General features: G+C 32.4%; 1 protein-coding gene across 1 annotated transcript in view; it reads left to right on the forward strand.

Annotated features, from left to right (window-relative positions):
- Positions 1-23,166, forward strand: part of LOC148619842 (U3 small nucleolar RNA-associated protein 6 homolog) — a 137,219-nt gene that overhangs the window by 91,142 nt on the left and 22,911 nt on the right. Inside the window, exons 14-16 of the mRNA XM_088580178.1 lie at positions 14,570-14,649; positions 18,926-19,003; positions 20,455-20,640. Of these exons, the coding sequence (XP_088436304.1) occupies positions 14,570-14,649; positions 18,926-19,003; positions 20,455-20,640 (344 nt within the window). The remainder of the gene's footprint in view (positions 1-14,569; positions 14,650-18,925; positions 19,004-20,454; positions 20,641-23,166) is intronic.

Consider the following 23,166-nt stretch of genomic DNA (forward strand, 5'->3'; position numbering starts at 1 on the left):
TGAAACTACTGGACTGACATGATTGTTCCTTAGGGTGTTCTACACAAAATGACCATTGGGATTTTTGATCCATGAAAAAACATGGCCACTGTTACTAAAAATAGAACACAGGGGTCAGATGGCAGTTTTTTGCAATTAACTCAAAAACCATTGCCTTTAGCAAATTTTTGGCATAAGGATAATATTGTTCAGCATCATGAGACGGACCTATGCTAAAAGTTTAAAAACGATTGGTCAACTGATGTACCATTCATTGACTAATACAGGAGTTAAGACATCTGAAGCAGTTTTTGTGTTGTTTTTTTTTCACATGTACAACTTTGAAAATCTTCTTCTTTAAAACCATTTAAGATCATTGAATGAAAATGAGCATAATAGTTCTTTAGTGTATTGTGCTGAAAATGACTGTTGTGATTTTTAATTCATGAATAGATATGGCTGCCTATACTAAAAATGGAACTTAGGGGTCATTAGATTCAAAAAAAAAAAAAAAAATCTAAAATTGTTGCCTTTAGCAAAATTCCGGTTCAGGTCATGAAAATGCTATGAAAAGCATTTCCTGCATTTGACAATTTAGTTGATTTTAACTTAGCCTGTCTCATTCCTAAGTTTTTCAAATAAGCAAATGGTTAACCAGGAGAGCGATTCAGGCTCTCTTGAGCCTCTAGTTTTCATACAAGTTGATATATTGTGTTCCTTTGCATGGTGTCATACATTTAAAAGTTTCACCCTGCAAGGGCATAGCATTAAGATATGTGATTAGGGATTGTTTCTTCAAAGAAAAATCATGCACCCTGTAACCATGAAAAATACATAGATCATCATAATTTAGCTTAAACCATACATTATAATTCCCATGGTAATTTTAATGCATTTGCATGGGTAATAAATATACTCTATGTATTATGTTATGAAACTAAGCAGCAATTAAATATTTCATCTTCATTCTTAAATTAGCTTGATCCTGTGGAAATTCTGTTTAATAATTCATGTTAAGTTGAATTTTTACATAATTTACTGTCATATAGAATTTTTGGAATTTTTTTTTTTGACGATTGATGATGAAAGTACTTTTTTGAAAATCTTAAAATGATTGGATAATTTTATTCTTTAAATGTTGTTGTTAAGGCCATGTGAGCCATTGCCATCACTTGGTGTCCGTCTTTGTCGTTGTCGTCGTTAACAATTTTTCAAAACTCTTCTCCTCTGAAACTACTTGACCAATTGGAACTAAACTTGGTATGAATGTTTCTTGGGGTATCCTGCATAGAAATGTGGTGGGGATTTTTGATCTGTCAAAAAACATGGCCGCACATACTAAAAATAGAACATAGGGTCAGACAGTAGTTTTTCGTATATAACTCCAAAACCGTTAGGTTTAGCCAAATTCTGACTGGGTAAAAGTGTTCAGCATGATGAGATTTATCTGCAGTCAAAATTTAGCCATGTTGGAGTTATTGCCCTTTTTTAATTTTTTTTTGCTATTTTTTGTTATTTCTTTCAAAAATCTTCTCCTCTGACACTACAAGACCAATTGGAACCAAACTTGGTATGAATGTTCCTTGGGGTATCCTGTATAGAACTGATTTGGGGATTTTTGATCTGTCGAAAAACATGGCCGCCATTACTAAAAATAGAACATAGGAAAATGACAGGGTTTTTTTTCCAGTTTTCAGCCAATGTCTTGAAAACTATGATAGATTTAGACTTTCTTTTCCTGAAATGATCCTTATGATAAGTCTTATCAAAGTTTTCTTGATTCAAAATTGTTGGACAACTTCTTGTTTGATTTATTGTCCTTGAAAGGCAAAATTCAGCTAGGTGAGAGATTCAGGCTCCTGGGAGCCTCTTGTTTTGTTTTGTTTTTTTTTTATGATGTTCTTACTACACTCTTCATGTTAACATACCCCCAAATAGTTAGAGTGGGGAAACACTCTCAGACCCATGTGGGTCTGGGAGTCGGCTGTAGCATCAACAGAGCAGCCCAGCAGCTAGTAGGAGTTCTTCAGTCAGATTTCCCAAAAAATCTGGGCTCCACTACCTTTAACTACTAACAGACATCTACTAACACAATCCCTGCAAGGGGCGGTCGTACAAGATCTGCAAGGATAGTCAAGACCAGTAAAACTTACAATCAGATGTTCTTATTTTTACCTGTGCCACCAATGGAGAAAGCAGGTCTTAATAGCTGCCTGACACTGTCCCTACATCTTATTATTAAAATAATTTGATCACTTTTTTCTTACAGTTTTAGCATGTTGAAATTAACCAATTTTTCAGCAGCATATGCCATCTTCAGGTAATTCTGATATGTTGTTATTTAAATTGCTAAGGATTTATATTCATATTGGAGATACTTTCATATTGATAAATATATGATGTTGGCATATATCCTGATATCGTCTGAATATAGTTGAAATATTGCTGCTTGGACATTAAACCCCAACAATCAATCATATCCAGATATGTATGGGTTTTGTTTTTTGTTTTTGCACTAGTAAGAATGATATTGAATAAACTGCATTTGTTATAAGCAAAGCCAATAAATAATCTGATTCATCAAATCAGAAAGTTAAATAAAAACAAAAATTTACAAGACAATGAGGAACATGATATACATAATCCAGAGACAATTTCAAGCAGATGAAACACTAAAATATAGGTGAGTGCACACAGAAACAAAAGATTGAATTAGCAAGCCAAACTCCATTGGACCAATTGCACTGCTAGGGTAAACACTCTGTTTAAAATACTGTCAGAACTACTCTTCTGGTTAGTGATATAATTAAAAGTTTAAAAAGGGCTTCAGACAATGGTCAAATACATATTAAAATATGCAGAATTTATCAGAATTGACCATTGAATGACTTTTAAACATAGAAATTTTCCTGATGTTTTTTTTATCATTGTGCAGTACCCTGAGATTGCTGTATTGTAAGTGAGGAAAAAGTACGAAATTTAAGCTTTTATTCAATATAAAATGTCTTGAAGGACCAATTATTCTGCCAAGCAAAAGTGATCTCTCAAGACAAGACGTTGACCCTCAAGTCTTCAGAGACATGCATCTATCATATATTTGATAGTAACTTTCTTTCATAATAGAATATTGTGTCTTTTATTTTATTGTTTTACAGCCAGTAATATAGATAACTTCAGAGAATAATGTTGGTCTTGACCATTACCTGATGAAGTGTACAATTATAAAGTAGATTTAAATCTTAAACCAGTTTGATAGATTGTTTAAATGTTTAAATTACTTTGTCCTTTGTCCTGTTAATTTGCTAAGATATTTCATCAGGTGATTAATGGAGGGCCAACTGTATTTCCTGAAATTAACTATTTAACTTGCTATAATGATTTGGTAGTTAATAACATTGTACACCTGTTTCAAAACAAAAGTTAGGCTCCTTCGATATACTTTTTAATCAGTCTGCTTCTCACTTCTTTCTTCAATTCACAATTTTATTGGTTGGCTTGATACTTGCGAAAGTGACCAATATATATTTGCTTGCTGGAGGTTACAGAAAAAGGTACAGATAAGGTTAAATTACATACACTATAGAATACAATGGATCTATAAAGTATCCCATGGCTGTAATCTGAATCAACAAACATAACTGGATGACACCAAAGGGGATTAATAAAGATGAATGGAAGGGAGAAATTAAAAGACAATGCTCCAATCTATCAGGATTTTGTCATGAAGTGACGGGACAAATTGTCTATGGAGATTATTATATTGTATTAACCTTGGTTTGGACATGAATTGAAGAACTACATCAATTATGTCCCTTGGAATTTATCAGGAGGCAATCAATGATGTTTGTTTCTTGGATTCTGGTCTGTCTTTTTTTTTTCGATTTCTCATTTGAAAAAGTTAAATGAAAAAAAGAATTAATGGTGTCTCAATGGTGTTCTATAATTAAGATATATCTTCCTTGATAGTGAATAAAATCTTCTTAGGTCCATCTTTTTACCGGGGAATTGTCAAAAATAATTAGGTGTCTGCTCCTGGTAACTTGAAATGATGGCTGTCGTTTGACACAGCATTCCAATTAATTGTGAAAAATTTAAAGTGGAATGGCAAGCGACGTTTTGTCTACTTTCATTTCTTAAGGGAACATTTTATTGTCCTGAGATATTGGAAAGATTGTCTCCAAAATAATGAAGCTAGATGGTGTTGTGATGCCTTTCAATACAACTTGTCTGATATACCTAAGAATTTTGTCTCAGAATCATATTATATAACAGTTCCCTGTGGATTTGATCAGCCTTTTTTCTTCATTAAACCATTACAAGAAATGACCACAGTTTAACACCGTTGTCATGTAATTTTGTTTCACAGTACCATCGACAGGATATCTCTTTTGCCATCATCACTAAGAAATTTCCTGAACTTATAGTTAAAATTAATTTGGGTCTTGAAAGCTAAATATTTAAAGAGCATTAATAGCACACAGGGACTAAAACAGTAACACATGTATATTCTATAGGAAATGAATAGTTTCATAATATTCTTTAAAATTTAAATAAAAACTGAACCAATTTCAGACTGAAGATTTTGTTTAGTTTTGGTAGGTATTCAGAGTATACAGGTTCAGAATGCATTGGAATTGATGGAATGGGACTTGAAAGAGTAATCAAGGGAACCAAGATTCTAGCAGAAATCAAAAGAATGTAATCCAGGGACCAGATATGGAAAACAGACAAACACAACAAAGAAAATAAAGTAACTAAACTAATACATACAAAGTAACAAAAGTAAATGAGCATCTCAGACTCAACTAAAAACTGAGAGCATGGGCCATGTGCACTGGTAGGGTAAGCATCCTCTGCTTTTCTAGAAACACCCGCCGAGTTGCTCATAAAAAGTCAAAGTCCTTGGTAGACGAAAGAGGAAAGGAAAGCTATGACATGTTGAACACATCAGTTTTCATGGTGCAGATGTATACACCGTAATTATCCACAAGTCCATGATGATGACCATAAAACTTCTGTAGTGACGAGTTCAATTGTGTAGCAACATAACCCTGTTTTTAGAGAAAAAGATTTTCAAGTTGCACCTGCAAAAAATGCCCCAAAAAAAACTGTTTCTGGGGCCATAACTCCTACATCAGCTAACAGTGAATTTGTTTGGAATAGACAGGTGTTTGGTTTACAAAGGCTTAGATTGATGTTTTTTAAGGGACAGCTTTTTGGATTATTCTTGTTTGGATTTGACAGATTTCACTGATTATGGAAATTTCCTGTATTTTACTCCAATGTCTTATGTGAGGTTTGGCAGAGTGTTCCAAATATAAAGTCTAAGTGTTGTGGTAATCAGATTAGCATATGTGGACAAAGGTCAGGTGTTTATTTCTTTGACAAATGTCTGTCTTTTCAGAATATGCAAATATGCCAAATTAGCCAAACTATATTTCTAACAAAATTAAGCAAATATCCTAATGTACCACGATGTAGTCATGTGCCTTTTTTGTAGCAAAGCCATTAGCCACAATAGAAATGAGTCTTTTTAAGCACTAATCCCTGGAAAAAATCTCCTTTTTTTTTCATGGTATGTAAATGAATTCAATCAAATTCCCATCCGTATGTCCAGTTTTTAATTGCCATTGGCTGATGACCACTACCGTTGGTCAATACTTTCATTTTCTATAGAATTATTTTTTATCACACAATTTCCTCTCGGATCAGTAGACATTTAGAATAGATATGAACATTTACGAGCTGTAGACAGAAAAAGTTAATGCTATTTGGTAGCTCATTTGGCTCATTTTATTTTAGATTTATGGAGATCCAAGTTCCATTTACAGCCAAACTCATGAATAATAAGAAAAGTAGACGGATAATGGATGAGAATTCATATTGAGTTTTCCTGTATGATAATAAGGACTTTTATTAATTGCTCCATTTCCAATTATTGGAAAATCTTTGCTAATTTTTGCTATTCTAACCTAATCCTTGTCTTCTCTCATGAACATCAGTGGTCCCATAAATGCTTTCCATAAATCACTGTAAAGAATCTTGTCACATACTGTTGGCAGTTTCAGTGCGACATTGCAGTCCTGTAGTTAGAAGACTATTTTTTATGGGGCTTGGAGAGAGTTTTCCCTAACTTTTGATAATTGACCAGATCTTAGCTCAATTCTAACAGTTTTTCACGAGTTATGGTAGGGCTGGTTTGTAACCCTTCCATCCATTAATTATGGGCATGAATAGTAAAGGTCCAGCTTTAAGAATTTGAATACATAGATAAAGTAATAAAGACAACAACACTCAAGCTATCTCAGGTTGTGATATTTTTTAATGTTTTTGGAATTAGGAATTTGGACCAACTGATTTTCATATTAAAAGTTTGCAGATTATGGGAATTTTTTTCAATAAGATGATGGAAAATTGAGCTATTGACATTCTTACTAAAAGTACATGTATCAATGAGTGCTTCCAAGAATGGTGAATTTCTCAATTTCAACTTGACACAGTTTGACTGGGTGGACCTTAAAAAGACTTATACTATTCCTTAACTCCCCCTTTTTTAAAGAAGCATATTTATGTGAAATTTTGATTATTTTTACAATCTTTTTTTTTTTTAATATCTATAAAGTACCTAACCCCCACCCCTGTAATTCTGAATTTTTGGATCCCCCACTCAAACTGTATCCCATTCCAATCACTACTAACTTCTGACCAAAACCGATTCCAAAAGACAATACAACATTTCTCTGTTTGACATCAATATAACCTAATCTAATGTGAAAATTACATTTGGTCTTAATGAAGAACACTATTATTTTCCCTCTCATCCAATCTTGTATATTGTCCCCCTTGTTCAAGATCTGATTGCTTGTGTCAATAAAACTTCTTTCTTATCTTGCAGCTTAATGTAAGATATTGCTGCTTGAAAAAAACTTGGTCATGTTTTCATTTCCATGGATTGATGGAGAAATATTCTGATAAGGCAGACCATAATACTAAAACTGGAATTAAAATAATCAGGAGACGTTAGATAAGGGGGGGTTCATGATGGTGTGATAGCCATATTATATTGGTACTTTTTTTTTTCTAGAGTAAATTTTTATGTTGTTTAGCTTTTTTAGTTCAGTGTTCAGAAATTAACATAGAAATTTATTTTAGGCTGTAATGTTTTTTATCGTAACTCCTTAACCTTTCACATTTGAACAAAAGGAAAGCTTTGTAGGTACATGTGCTAAATGGAAGAATGTCTGGATTTTTTTACGTACAGATTCATAAATTAATACTAGACTGGTAAAATTTTTCACGAAATTTTTTTCCATTTGGTCCAAAATTATCATTCTAGATGGGCAGTGATGTTTAGCTACTTATTAAAACAAGGTATTATTTGAACTTGAATTATTTTGGATTTAACAAAATAAGTGGAAAAATATTTATATAACTTACCCCTACTAAGGGGGGTTAGTCATGCCATCATGACTATGGGGGGTTAGCAGGTTTCCTTGACATTTGTTATCCTACTAACCCCACCCGTTAGCCATGCCGGCATGATTAACCCCCTTAGTAAAAACTAGTTTTACTCAATTATTTTTTGGTCATTTTATTTATTCCAAAATAATTCCAGATTCAAACAATACCTTGTTTAAAATTCTTTAGTGTCACCTACGGAAAAAAAAACAATGAATCACTAATTTCTGAGCAACAAAATATGAAAAATTTCTTTTTTTCTGCAACTTAGATTATTTTTTCAGTGGAACCCAATTTACTGAGTACCGGTAATGCCAGTTGCAATATCCTCCACTTGCAAAGCAGGGGGTATATAGTGATAGGGGTGTCTGTCCATCCATCTGTGCTTCCTTCCTTCCGTCTGTACTTCCTTCCTATATGCAGAGGGGTACCCATCTCTTATCCATTACTCCTGCTTCATAGATTCTTAATTACATGTTCCTATTGTGCATCTATTTTAGATTTTGATCTGAATCAAGTTAGGGTTTCACATAGCAAAACATGGACAGTGGTCAGTTATGAATATGGGGACATAGGGGACCCATCTCTTATTGGTTACTCCTCCTAAGCTTCTGAATGGAATTGAATAGCGGTCAAAAGGTTCATGTTATCAGACAGGGCAGTGGGAGTTACTAAGTTAGTGAGAAATGCTCACAGTTTTTCTTGTTTAACAAAGTTACGTGTTTAGAAATGGAACCATAATGTAAAATTCTATTTTTATTGCTCTTCTAGTTTCTATTGTTCACTATTCTTTCACATGGTAAGTTAAAAAGTATGATTTAAACAAAATTAACACCAGGGTTTTAATTAAATATAAGTTTATTAGACATATTTTTTGTAATACCAATTAAATTGCCATTAGGGATTGAAAAAAAGTGTCTAATTTGACACAGGATTGGTGTCCTGGCCTACTGTACTGGGAATAATTCATCAAAACCAGTCAGGTTTCAGCAAGTGTCAGTACCTATGTAGGCAAAATTAATTAGGAAACAATGACTCTTTTGTAAAACACCATTGAGATTTATTGACTCTGAAATGTTTAATTATAGCATACTCATACCCTTTATCAACTCCCATATAACATTGTGCCATGCACCTATGTTTGATTAAACAACAGTCTATTTTCTTTTGCTTGATAAATTTCAAAGATTTCCCATTTAAACACCTAATTGATGGCATAAGGAAAATGAAGATTTATGAACTTACCAGGAGTTGTTTGGAACTGTTAATTGTAAAGTGAAGTGTTCAATGCACTGTTGTTCAACATCTAACATTAAATCATGAGATTTGTGACCTTTAGTACTGAGTTTATATTTAAGGGTTGTGAAATCGTTGTACTAGGATTTTGAACATTTTTGATTTTCGAAATGATAATGGGACACTTATATTGTTTCTAGACATTTGACAGTCCTTATATATTGGGCACCACACATTTTTTTTAGGGTGGGAGTCATGGAGTGGAATTTATTTTTCTGTCTTATTTGTTAACAAAGGTGTTGTTAAATTTATTTATGGGACAAAAATTAATAAATTCAAACAATCAAATTTCTTACTGATATTTATACCTTTTTTATATTAATTAATTATCAGTTCCTGTAAGAATCAGGCAGTAGGTGACACATAGTATGCTTGATAGTGTAATTCCATGTATGTACTTTTTGTTCTTTGTTGTGAATGTCTGTTTTCCATGTCTGGTCTTTGTCCGTATTTTCTACCACTAGTACCTTGGTTCCCTTGATTACTCTTTCACTATTTGCACCATCAAAATCGAGGGGAAAAAAATGATATTTTCCGCATCATGCTTTATCATTGAGTTACAATTTCATTGAAATGCACTGAAAATGAATATTTCGAGGGCAGATAGCATCTGTCAAAAACCTCATTTTTCTAAGATTCTATTGAAAAATTTCTGACTCCAACTTGTCCATGCCAATACTCCACTGTGTAAAATACATGGTGCCAATTAATATACTGAGAAGCAAATCAATACAGTACTGTGTGCTAGGCTGTGCTTGAAGTTGACCTTACCAACTAAATTTTAATTGAAATTGATAATGTTTTTCTAAATGCATTTTTAAATACGAGGTTAACGACCACAATATCCTGTTTGTAAACTAGACTAACTGACATAAACAATTTACCTCTGAAATAATGCTTAATTTGATATAACCCTTAACACTAAATCCACTGAATTCCATTCTTTTAGCTCTGCTTAATTTCCTATCTTCTTCCTTTCGTGATTTGCCATAAAGCATGTTAATTCTAAAACCATACATTTTCCAGATTAAACACAAATTAGGCAATTTGAAAAGATGGGAACAATTACTCTAAAAACATCTGGATCTGAATTCTAAGAAAGAATTCTCGTCATTTGTAATTCATTATTTACGAAGATTGCTTGCAGGATTTCTGCTCCTGACTAGGTCCCATTATTTCTGCGGCTGATTAATCGTAGCCTGATGTAAGACGGAGAAATTATGTAGGTTTTCTATTGTATTTTTCTGCTTGTTTTAAAGATGATACGATAATTACTTGTCTTGAAGCATTGTTTTGTTGCAACAGGATTGGTAATTTTTTTGAAGTGCTTCACACTATATGCCAAGGTGTTCCTATGTATTAAAAATGTTCTGTTAGTTATCTATTTCAGCTTGAAGCAACTTCTCTTTTAAAAGTATGTTCTGTAAATTGAGCAGCAAATACTTTAAAGATATAAGAATGGAAAGTTTTAATACAAATATATTTTCTTTTATTGTTAGTATCTCTTCTGAATGTATAGACTTGATTGGTTTAAAAATGCTTCTGATGGCCTTCTTCTTTCCAACAAAGATGGCCTGTGCTATCCATGTCAGCCCACTCCATAACAAATGTTATTGGCTCATACCTTAACTAAGCCACTCAACAGAATCATTTGATTTAAAATCAACAGTACATATCATACCCATTCATTAATAATCAAATGTATGGTGATTTGGCTAATAAATAGGTCCATGTTTGGTGATTTGGCTAATTTATTGGTCCATGTATGGTGATTTTTCTGATTTGTTGATCTGTGTTTGGTGATTTTGCTAATATGTGGGCTTTTGTGTAATAGCAATTTGGCTGAAATGTGGGTCCATGTATAGTGATTTTGGCAATATGTTGGTTTATCTATGGTGATTTGCCTAATTTGTAGATGTTGATATGGTGATTTGCCTAATATATAGATTCAGGTATGTTTTTTTGGCTAATATGTAGATTCAGGTGAGGTGACTTGGCTAATATGTCGATCCAGGTAAGGTGACTTGGCTAATATGTAGATTCAGGTATGTTGACATGGCTAATATGTAGAATTAGGTATGTTGACTTGGCTAATATGTACATTCAGGTATGCTGACTTGGATAATAAGTAGATTCAGGTATGGTGACATGGCTAATATGTAGATTCAGGTAAGGTGACTTGGGTAATATGTAGGTTCAGGTATGTTGACTTGGCTAATTTGTCGATTCAGGTATATTGATTGACTAATATGTCGATTCAGGTAAGGTGACTTGGCTAATATGTCGATTCAGGTATGGTGACTTGGCTAATATGTCGATTCAGGTATGGTTACTTGGCTAATATGTCGATTCAGGTATGGTTACTTGGCTAATATGTTGATTCAGTCAGGTATGGTGACTTGATTAATATGTCGATTCAGGTAAGGTGACTTGGGTAAGATATGGTGATTTGGCTGCTTTCTTGTTGAGTTATGTTGGTTTTACAGTAATTAGTCTATGAGGATCATTAATGGGTCATTAGTTTACGGCAATTTTATTTGTTAAATTCACAAGAGGGATAGGACACATGTTTTACCAACTTATCAAGTCTTCTTCCATTGATCTTCTACATGCTTGACTGTGTGGGTTTACTGATGATGAACTAACAATGTGGGTTTATTGATGGTAAATGGACTGTGTGGGTTTATTGATGGTGAACTAACAATGTGGGTTTATTGATGGTGAATTGACTCTGTGGGTTTATTGATGGTGAACTAACATTGTGGGTTTTTTTGGTGAATTGACTTTGTGGTTTATTGACGGTGGTTTGACTATGTGGGTTTATTGACGATGAATTGACTTTGTGGGTTTATTTATGGTGAGTTGATTTTGTGGGTTTATTTATCATGATTTCACCAGATCATATAATATACAGTGACTGTATGGATTCATGTATTTGAATTTCACTATAAAAGTTCATATATGGTGAATTGACTATATGGATTCATGTTTAATGAATTGACCATATGGGTTCAACCATGGTGGTGTAACCTATGTGACTACAGTATGGATGTATGGGTTCAACCATGGTGGTATGACCTATATGACTACATTATGGATTCACATGTCAGTTCTTTACTAGGATATACCAGTACTGCTCAAGATTACTTATGTTTGTTATCTGAGAAGGTCAGGTGCCTGACTCAAAGACCCGTCAAAACTTGACACTGGTTTCTTCTGTTGACTTATCCATTATAAGAAATATTATTTAAATTTTTCTGCTAGAAAAATGTGAACACAGCTTTTTATATTGATAAACATAGTTTATAATTGAAATTAACAATATAACAAATGACCCAAGGTTGAAAGGCAGGGTAGAATTGTGTAGTATTTGCTTTTTTCCTCTTGTGAGCAAATATTGCCAAACACTTAAAAATTTTAGAATTTGCATATTAGTCAGTGAACTTTCAGATGAACTTTTTTTATTACTGATGTAATTTCTTTAACCATTGCAAACTTCATGTTTCAGTTATTATGATTTCAGATTCATTTGAAAATGTTAAATATATTTATAAATCAATATATTACCAGAAGTTCAAAAGGATGTGTGTATTACTTTTTTACTAAAACAAAATTATGGTGAATTAGTTATACATTGAATAAGATTATCAAATTATTTTTTATCATCATTGAATAATTTTTTTTTTTTTTTTTTGGGGGGGGGGGTATTTTTTTTTTTTTTTTTTTTTTTTTCATTTTTAATAAAATTTTAAAAGCAGGTATGAATGAATCCTTTGATGTTTTAACCTGAGTGGTTAGATAATCCTGTTTGTTTGGTTATGTAGCAGTCAATTTTATTGTAAAACATTGTAAAGTGATGAGAAGCTATAAAAGACCTACATAATCTTTCTTTTATTCTGTTATTCTTCATTGTAATCTATCTTTTATCTAATTTGAAATCAGTGAATAAACAAGCTCAACATAAAAGGTTGTATATGAATGCCCCCTAGGCCAAGAGGTCCCTTACCTTTTAGCTCCTTAGAGACCTGTATTGGGTAGTAACTAACCTTTGATGTATTGGGGGAAGAATGCAAAAATAGTTCACAACAATTAATTATGATTTCCCATCTTGTACAGTAAAGAAAAGGGGAGTGTACTGGTTGATAAACTGGTTAATCTTGATTCAATAAAACAAGATATATTGTATAGTGTAATATGAGTTATAGTCTCTATACATGATACTGATGTATTATTTTGATAGTGTATAAGTTATTTTGGCTGAATCTTGTTTAAAAAAACATTTATGAAACCCTTCCATCTAAAAAGTTAAAATTTTCTGACTAATATAAAAAAAACACAATTGTTATTTAAAAGATCCATTGATAAATTATATTACCCTCCCATAAATGATTTGTTATGGCTAGTTACCACTCTATCTTTTTTATAGTCCCTTTGAAAGAAAAGGGGATATACTTTTTTACTCATGTCCATCTGTCAATCACAAAGGTTTTTGTAACTGACATTCTCTGCAATTACTTGTCACTATCACTTGTTTGTTATCATGCTAAGCTACATTGATGAAATCTAGCTCTCTGTTCTTTTCAATTGATCATTTCACAAGTAATTAAAACCTACACTTGAAATCATTCTTTTTTCCCCCATAACCCTGCAGTCTTTAAGGTACTAGTTCTTATTAAATCAGGCAACAGCTGATTACAGTTTGAACCTTAATGCCAAAATGGAACATCACAAATAAGACAATGTATTTTTTCCAATATTCCAAGAAAAGTGGGTGGTATCATTTGAATCACCTTTTCTATCAGTCATAGGGTCTGTTAGTCTCATTCTAGTTCCATTTTCCTTAGGGGAATTTCTGGTGTAGAAGGTATTGAAATTTGAAAAACGGTCTGCATTTTATTGTATACTTCCGGGATCTGGAAACGCTGTATTAGAATGCAAAATCTTCTATTTTACGCTTTTTCTTAACATTTTTATCATGTGGAAATAGATATTTGTCATTTTTATTGGTGTTTTTACACGAAAATATGTCTTGCATTTACATACTGAATATGACGCTCTGAAAATGACAAATCTCTATGCATCTGAATGGTAGACTAGGACCCTTTCTTGTGAAACCACAGTCACATAATGAGGCTTACAAACCCTATTCTGGACTACCGTCAGTTATCTGAGTACTATACTTTGTATATATCTTTATACTGATGAGGCATAGGTTGAAAGTAGTTTTGGTTGCTGTTCCATATAAAATTCCTATTTAGGGGAACTTGTGAATTTCAGTACATGGAAAGCTTGAGCCTTCAATATATCAAAAAAAAATTCAAAAATGAGCTCTGAAACCATAGGTTTGAAAAAAGATGTTTTGTGCTTATTCAACTGTAAGAGGGGAAATAGAAAACTGAAATGCACACTAATGCCAGTCACTCATGTGAGAAATTGTGCTTCTCACCCACTACACTGTGGAAAAAAGGATCATCAAACTAAAAGCAAGGAATTGTACTTTTTAAATAAATTTTGGCATGCCCTTGATGTTCATTGCATTGAAAATCTTTATTAAATATTTACTTGTGTTTAACAATTTACAGAATGTCTTCTCCTTATCCATTATTCATTTGCATAGGTGGCACCCCCATGTTGGAAAATTGTGATAATTTTGAGCACTATTTGGGCATAAGTTGACATACAATAGATCGACTCAAGCCCCCCTCCCCTTTCCATATTTCCTGGATCCACAACAGGAATTGATGATTCAGTAATGGAATTAATGAAATTACTAACTGCTATTGCCTGATGCTTACAAAGACTGGTATCTCATATCTTCTGGTTTATCTATTTACAGGCCAAATCTGGAAGTTGTATTTGACAACATGTCTGGAGTATGTTGAAGAAGATTCAGAATCGAAGAGCATTCAAGAGAAGGTACAAAAGCTTATTAGAATCAATGTCGTGGTCTATTTGAATCTTTCCAGTTACAGTTATGGTGGGTTACGAGACGAACAAACCAATTTGAAACAGTGTAATTGACATTTGGTATGACTTCTGTCTGGGTTGTGAAATTTGGGGTTGTGCAATTAGTGTCTTTATGGACAGGTTTTCTTATTTATTTGGCTTCTTCATCATGAAATAGTCTAGAGTAAAGTAATCGCAGATGTACAAACAAGTTGGAAGAATTTCAAGGAAGGAAATTGGTCTTGAAAGACACTATGAGTGTATTTGGTTAAATCTTTTCGATAGGGAATGAGCACCAGCAACATCATATATATGTAATGGGTGTGAAACATAAATGAATCAAAATTTTGTTAGAAAAGTGTATAATATGGAAGTGATTTTTTAAAACAGACGCAAAGTGGGAAGTTTTGCTTTTTATGTTTGGTCAGGACATCATTCATGATAGCATGGATTCTTAACAGAGTGCTTATACAAATAGCTCCATCACTTATAGGCATAGCTTTAACTTGTATTTGGCTATGGATAGGGACCAAAAAGTTTAAATTTTTTTACAATTCCTACATATAATGCTGGTTAATATTGTCGTCTGACCCAATCAGTTTTTTTGGAATAGCTAACTAAATTTAGGTACAGTTATTATGGAGTTCTTTCAAAATTCAATCTTACCAAGTGAATTATTTTCTAGTTCTATCATCCTATTTTGGCATGGGACAGAGTGGGACAGATTATCTAAGTCACGCTCAGATTCACTGCTAATGATTAAGTTCCATTAATGTCCATTACCGGTTGAATGCGTTATTAATCAGGACAATAAGCAAATGGAGTTATCTCATTGGCTAATGATCTTGGTGTTAACGATAATTATTCTTAGTAACGATAATTATTCTGGGTCATTTGGCATGATTATTGAAATGAAAATTGATAACAATATTTTCTCTGATAACAAAATCCTTAAGACAGAGTGACTTGTTTTTTCAATTATGAATGAGTGAGACTTCGTGTTAGAAGTATATTTAAATTAATTATTTCTTCCAGAACTAAATGTCTGTCATTTGGCATATTGTTATATTTAATGCAATTTCTTAAGAAAGTAAAATTGGTTAAACAAATTTTTCTATTTCTACACTTAGAATGACAAATGTCTTTTAATGGTGTTGTCATTTTAAATTGCTCAACATTTTATTCACTTGCCAATTTATTTTTCATTCACGATTGTTCTCGTTAATTCTATTGCCGTTGTGTTCCTTGTAGTGCATTTCCATTGTGAAGTTCCGATAGCGGACAAAATAAATAGCTTTTAAAGCCCATTTTACTGCAGATATTTCTCCGATTTATTCAAACTTTACAATCTAATCTATTAGTATTTAGACGGCATTACAATTGGAATCAAAATTAATGTGATGTGATTTTTCGGAGGTTATATGTTTTTATGAAAAATCTCCTTACAAAACCTGACATATGCCACATGCAGTGATTATATAAGATAAATAGCAGAATCCTGTAATTGACAGGAAAATTACAGTTTTCAGCAGAAATTATGTTCAACTTTTCAACTGTGATCATAAAGTTTAATTGTATAATTCTAATATTGACTATAGTCTGAGGGTAATTAATATTTCACCATTTAGTCTAAGAATTGTTTAACAATACCTGTATATTGTGTTTGGTAGTTTTTTTTGCTTATCAAAAATGAAATTATCAATGCTATCTGTCCCACCCTTTTTATGTGAATGAAAAAAAAACAAAGTTAATTAAACTTTCATGTTTGTAATGAGTTATTTTCAACTACTCGTTTTTGCTAGTGCTGGCATAATGCTGGTTGCAATGGTTTGTGCAGAGATGGGTAAAAGCCAGCTGAGTTTGGATTTACCAAGATTTGAAGGTGAAGCCTCCATTTGGATGTTCAATGCAGATTAAAACCAATAAAAGTTAGATTTACAAGTGCCATATTGAATGATTGTCATTGTTCAAACTAAAAAGGGGGTAACTTGGAATAGTCCATGGGCCAGATATAAAACGATACCCTCCCCCTCTAAAAGGATTTTTGAAAACCTTTATAGGTTGTTAGATATTTGCATGGGATACATAACTCCCCCTTTTTTTATCAAAAAAGTAAATGCAGCTTTGACATGGATATCAGGGTCCAAAAATAAGCCACAAAGTCATTTCTAAGGATTCAGCTTTGAATGCTTATTTCAGATTTTTACCAGTGAAAAGCCAATTAAGTGTATAATAGAAATATCTAATTCACTTTCTCATCACATTATATTAGGACTGCAAAAATCTTTATAATTTTGTTCACCTTATTCAAATTTGTATTAACTGCTTATTTTGTATATCTTATTACACATTTTAAGGTTCTATGACCATTGTCATTCTGGTCAGAATCTTATGTTGTGTCAGACATTTAATCACAGTATCACAGTCCAAATTCATTTGTGCCGAGGAAGTGGTAGTGATTTTTCATTGCAAATTGATTTTACATATAAAAATTATGTCAAACAATTATGAGAAATTGAAAAAAACCAAAGAATACCTTTTTGCTGTAAAAATACAATGAAAAGTCAAATTACCCATATTTGGGTTAGGAGGGGATTGTGAATGGGGATGTATGGTGAAATTTGAAAATTTACAAAATGAAAAAACTGTTTAATGCCTTCTTAGAATGTGTCGAGTTAGTATATATATTTTGAAAGCTTAAGTTTTGAGAAGTACATTTACCTTGCATTTTCTTTACATTTTTTTTAATCTCGTTGACATTTTGAGTCTATCTTCTAGAGCTTTTCCCTTTCATTTTTAATCTAGTTAAGCCAATGGATTAAAATGTATGTTCGTGTTGGTCTAAAGAATATGTTTGAGTTTACGATAAGCAAACAGTACTGAACCCACTTCAGCTTTCGCATATCAATTACAAAGTACGCAGATTTCATAGACTGATGTTTGTGTAAACCTTTATTTTCCCAAATCAATTGCCGATTTTGTATGACATTGTGAAATCCCATGGATTTAGGTATTTGAGATTTGAGAAGTTAGACATATTAAGCCCAACTTTTTAATTTCAAGCTTTTAAACAGGATGAATAATTTTTTGTCTGTGAAAAAAATTAGGTTTTAAAAAGGAACTATTTTCATATTTGATTTTAAGCAGTATAATGTACTCTTACGGTAGCATCTCAAATGTCTGTAAAATAAGTAGAGTTTCATGGAGAGAGTTAATTGACTCAATTATGGCTTTATAAACTCTGAATTTAATATACATTAAAATTTTATTAGGATAAATTGTATTTCATACCTAACATCAGAATGCTGAGTTAATTAGTATTTAATATTACATAGGTATAATATAATGTACCTTTAGGATTTAGTTTCTTTGCAGAAATTTCTCTCATAGCTGTGTGATAGGGACAAGAGCAAAACTTTATTTCAACAATGTTTCTTACTTTTGAACAGGTTATACAAATTTTATTAACGACAGTTTGTACATGTTTAATTACATAGCTGTTTATAGAAAATTTTAACTTGCCCAAACCAGGTTATTTCATGTAACTTGTTCAAAAAATAGAAACATTCCTTATAGTTTAATTTCAATACAACCCCAAATAAATGTGTTAAGCATTGGTTTGCAATCAAAATTTTATTCTGTTTGGGATAATTTGAATTACAGGTTGTTAATGAACTCACAGTAAACAAACCAAGTTATACAAAATAACATGGTTTGCTCATAGAGAACCAGCCAATTAGAGAGCTTGTTACAAATTTGATTAAAAGCTAGGGAATGGTAGAATTTTTTTTCCAATATATAGACTTGCTTTTTCTTACTGTCCTATATATCTTTGTACAACAGCCAGCTTCTCTTACATGGTTTATACCCAGATTATGCAGAATATAACATTTATATAACGGTAATTTTTTTTATAAGAAAAAGTCCCTTTCAAGGTTTGTATTGTGCTTCTGTTGTTCTTATTTTACCATTTCTTCCAGTCAGGGATCTTCTAGCACAACAGTTGAATGGGTTCATTGGTCTATGTGCTTCCAGTATGTGCTAATGTGCTACTGCTCCTGTTATTTTATATGTACACAAGTTTGTAGGCCTAGCTGGGTTGGATTACTGGAATGTTCTAGATTCCTTGTCTCACCATTTTATTTCCAGGTGGCTCTTAGCACTTTCCTTACTGAATTAACATTTTTATACCAGTATTAATCATAGGTGGTATTGTATTCATGTTTCCAATTATATTTTATTTCAGAGAATCTGTAAGTTGCTGTCATTGTTTGAGACATCAGAAAAGGGAGGGTTCCTGACAGATGACTTGTATTCTAAATGGGTATGGAAAAATTATCATTTATGACTTAAATTAAAACATTTTTGAGGTATATACATTGAAAATAATGTGATTTTCATGGTATCAGATTTTTGGGTGACAAAGAATAGCACCATGAAATCTTCTTTTTCTTCTATTTGTTAGGACCATAAAATACAGGTCTGGAGATCAATATATTGTTAAAAAATATATGTAAAACCTTACCACACACTCCAAACAGACATTGATCACAAATAGTTTTTATAAGGCAATGATTTTTGTTGTGTAGAGGTTCTTTAAAAAAGGCAGAAAAATACTCACAATGACTTACCAAGTAATATATACAAGTATTGATTAGTTTTTTGTTAAGCAATGAAAACATACTGAGCACAGGTTCTTAAAAAAGTAGGGAACATTCTGGCTACATGTTGTACTGATCTACTTACTATTTTCTATGTAATTTTACACAAAGAAAATAGTAATTTGATCAGTAAATTTAGAAAGACATTATGAAATTAGAAAAAAAAATTGTATACAGTCAAACTCAGATGAGTCAAAATCTTTGATAACTTGGAGTAATTTGACAGTCCAGGCAAAATTTCCCTTACTCCAGTACAATTTTACCTCTGATAACTCGAACTCGGATTAATCAAAACTCGGATAACTTTAGGTCATCAATCAGTTCCCTTGATAGGTCTTTGAGATTAGTTTACTTGGATGTCCCAAAGTGAACTAATTAGTAGGAACACTGACTGCTTTACTACACACAATGACCAAAGTTTGTTGATAATAACTGAAGTTTTTATTTTTATAACTATGTTTGTTTCGCTAGTAAATCTGAAATTTCATCGCTGTAATTTAGAGCACATGGTTTGAAGTCACTCTTGATAATTGAGTTATTCAAAACAACTTGTAATGTGGAAATGACATTTTCGATGTAGAACAAACAAAAACTAAATAAGAATGTCCCCTAAAACATTCAATGCTGCTCAGAATTTATAACATATTTAAAACAAACACACAAAAATTATCTTCCTAAACAATAAAGAAGACATCACTAAGTACCCTGATCAAGTGAAGAACATGTATACATGTATGTACAAGCAATACAACATGTATAAGTCATTAAAAGTGCAGAAAGAATCACCAACCAATACATTTCCAGATTATACTCGACCTCGAGTGACTCGAACCTTGGATAACTCGGAACATTTTTGCCTGGTCCCTTCGACTTAACGAGGTTTGGCTGTATGGAATATAAAGGATAATTTATATTGCTTTATTTATAGTTAGTTTGTCATCACCATGTGTAATGAGTTTAACTTGATATTATAATACTGCAAAGTTTTGCTGTAAAATTTCAACCATTTTAAAGCATCAATATTGTAATATAAATGTACTGTAAAAAACATGCTGCCAATTGCTTTGATAAACATTGCTGACCAAAATAAAATGAAATGATCTGTCCATTTTAGGTCCAAGTTTTAGTAAAGGTTGGTGCAGTTGACCAAGCAGAGAGCACTGTGAAGAGAGCGGTATCCCACCATTCCAAGAGTGTGTTGCTATGGAAACAATATCTTCAACTGAGTATCAGGAACAACTTGGATGAAAATGAGACTCTCCAGATTTTCACAGAATCTCAGAAGAATATTTCAGAAAAGGTAAAATAACTAGAAAGTTAACATTGACCATAATAATATGTGCTATCAGGCAAAACAAAAATATTTCTGTTTCTCTCTCCCTTTTCTGTTGTATTTTTGCCACTTTTTTCCACCTTAACTAATTTCAATTGGTAGAGGGAAACATTTCATTTTTATTCCCCCCAGAAAGTTGTCTGTTTGTCCATCCACAACCCTTTAGTTACTTTTTTTCTCTGCAACTACTTATTACAGCTACTTGACATTCAGAGGTTTTATGGTGTCATAATGAAATCGTGAATCATATGGTGTATCCATCTACACCATAAGAACTAATTTGTCTAATGTGTTATAGTTTTCCTTTCTACTTTCGTCTACCCCGGACTTAATATTTTATGAGCAACATGGTAGGTGTTTCTTGAAAAGCAGAGGACGCTTGCTCTAATGGTGCACTTGGACTGTGCTCCCAATTATTTGTGGAGTCAGAGTTACTCCTTTAATTTTGTTTCTTTGTATAATTATTTTGGTTGTTTTAAGTTCCTTGTTGTGTGTGTCTGTTTTTCCTGTCTGGTCTTTGTTCCTGGATTGTATTCTTTTGATTTCTGCTAGAATCTTGGTTTCCTTGATTACTCTTTGACAGAAATATATATATATATAGGTATGCTATATTGTTGGATTTGAGTTCAGACTGTAGTGACACAAACTTCCCGTTTGACGACTATGAAAACAAGTCAGAGTAGATGTTACGTTTCTGGTTTAGAAGGCTGAGAACCAAGAATTTTTTTAGTTGTTATTAAGGCTTTCAGTGCAATGATTGTAAGGAATAAAAACAAGAATAGATGCCTACATTTCTGTCTAAAAATCAGTCTGAGAACCAAGCATTTTTTTAAGTTGGTCTTAAGGCTTTATTTTTAGCAATAAATATGTAGGAAATAAAAACAAGAATAGGTGCCTAAATATTTGTCTTAAAAAGGGGGTAAAAGTGTTTATGTTTAGTGCTGTTTTAATAGGGTCTTTGTCCCTTTATGTACTTAAGTTTACTATCTCATTAATGAATATAAGACATATGAGATGAATTCATTGCTTAATTTTCACTTGGTACCAATCGGACAACATCTTGATATATTGAAGAGTTTATTGACCTTTTTAAGCCCGATAGAAATTAAATGAAAATAAATATTTATATTCAAACAATATTGGTCTTATAAAAGAAACTTTATACGTCAATTTTTCAATATGATAAGTTAGTATTGCCTGCCAATAATTCTTCGGTCCTATAATTAATTTGTCTCAAACTTCTGCGATTTACACCCCTTTAAAAGATTGAACAAATGTCTCTTTTACGTAAAATCGTTGTGTTAATTGCTCGAAGTTCTCACTACCATTAGCTAGTTCCTTTCTTTTGTGCTCAAATTGAAATCGATATTTGATATGTAAAATACAAAATTATATGTCTGCTTTCTATGCGCACCTGTCATTTAGATCACTCAATCAGTTCATAGTAAACATGTGTATCTGTCTGACCCAATCATGTGGAACATTTTAAAGTATTGAGGTCCCGACACTTAAAGATTGATTAGCATGATAAGGTAAAATTGAAATCGTGGGAATATTGATTTGATGAGAAAAAATATACAGTTTGGGTGTGTAAAGCTGGTTTTCTTAAATTAATGGGCTGTTCCTTTTGTGATATATTCACAATGTCTGTATGAATGTTCATGATTCCATTGTTAAATTTATAAAAGAGAAAGCTTAGATGTAGCTACAAGAATAATCTTGCCCACTCCTTGCAAAGATCCTGGGTTAATATGTTAGAATTTTGTGATTTTGCTGGGCAAATTTGCAGCCAAAGGTCTCTAGTGTAAGGATTGATCATGCAATGAATTGTGCCCTGAAGTCAATTAAAACCTTAACTGGCTCTGTATTAGTAGCCATCTTCTCCCATGCATCAGTAAGTGTTGCCTCAATCAAAACTACTTCACCATTTCTGCTATGCTAAAAATTGCCTTGGATGCAGACAGAAGAAATTCTTCCTGACATTTTTCCTGACAACTACTAGTCCTAGTCACTTAATATTTTATGGAACATTTTATATAGGGAAGTTTGTGTGATACAATACACCACTATCTTGTTGGTCAGAGAGAGGGGTATATTATGTGAGTTCTACCTTTCAGTACATCTTGTTTTTGTTTTTTTTTATTTTAAAGTGTAGTGCATTAGTGCTCAAAGATGTATTTTCTTCTCATACAAGTACAAGTTCTTAATTCTTGTTTATGTGTGAAAAAAAGGAAAGAAACATATGGTTCACAATGTCCTTTAGCAATAAGATTGTGTCTGCCATATAAAAACCGTGTGTACTTCTGATTTCTTTCTATTTTCATAACATATTTTGACAAAGAATTCTTTATTAACATTGAGAGAAGATGTACTCAAATGATTATGGTCGTCATAATTTTCCTTTGTGCTTTAATCTCACACTCGGCATGTTTCATCTCACACTTTGTAAGACTTAATAAAAAGCAAACATCTACAATCAAAAAGAAAAACATG

Source organism: Perna viridis, chromosome 4 (assembly GCF_037379345.1).
Source record: "Perna viridis isolate PV_CMFRI_1.1 ecotype Kerala chromosome 4, ASM3737934v1, whole genome shotgun sequence".
NCBI classification, from domain to species: domain Eukaryota; kingdom Metazoa; phylum Mollusca; class Bivalvia; order Mytilida; family Mytilidae; genus Perna; species Perna viridis.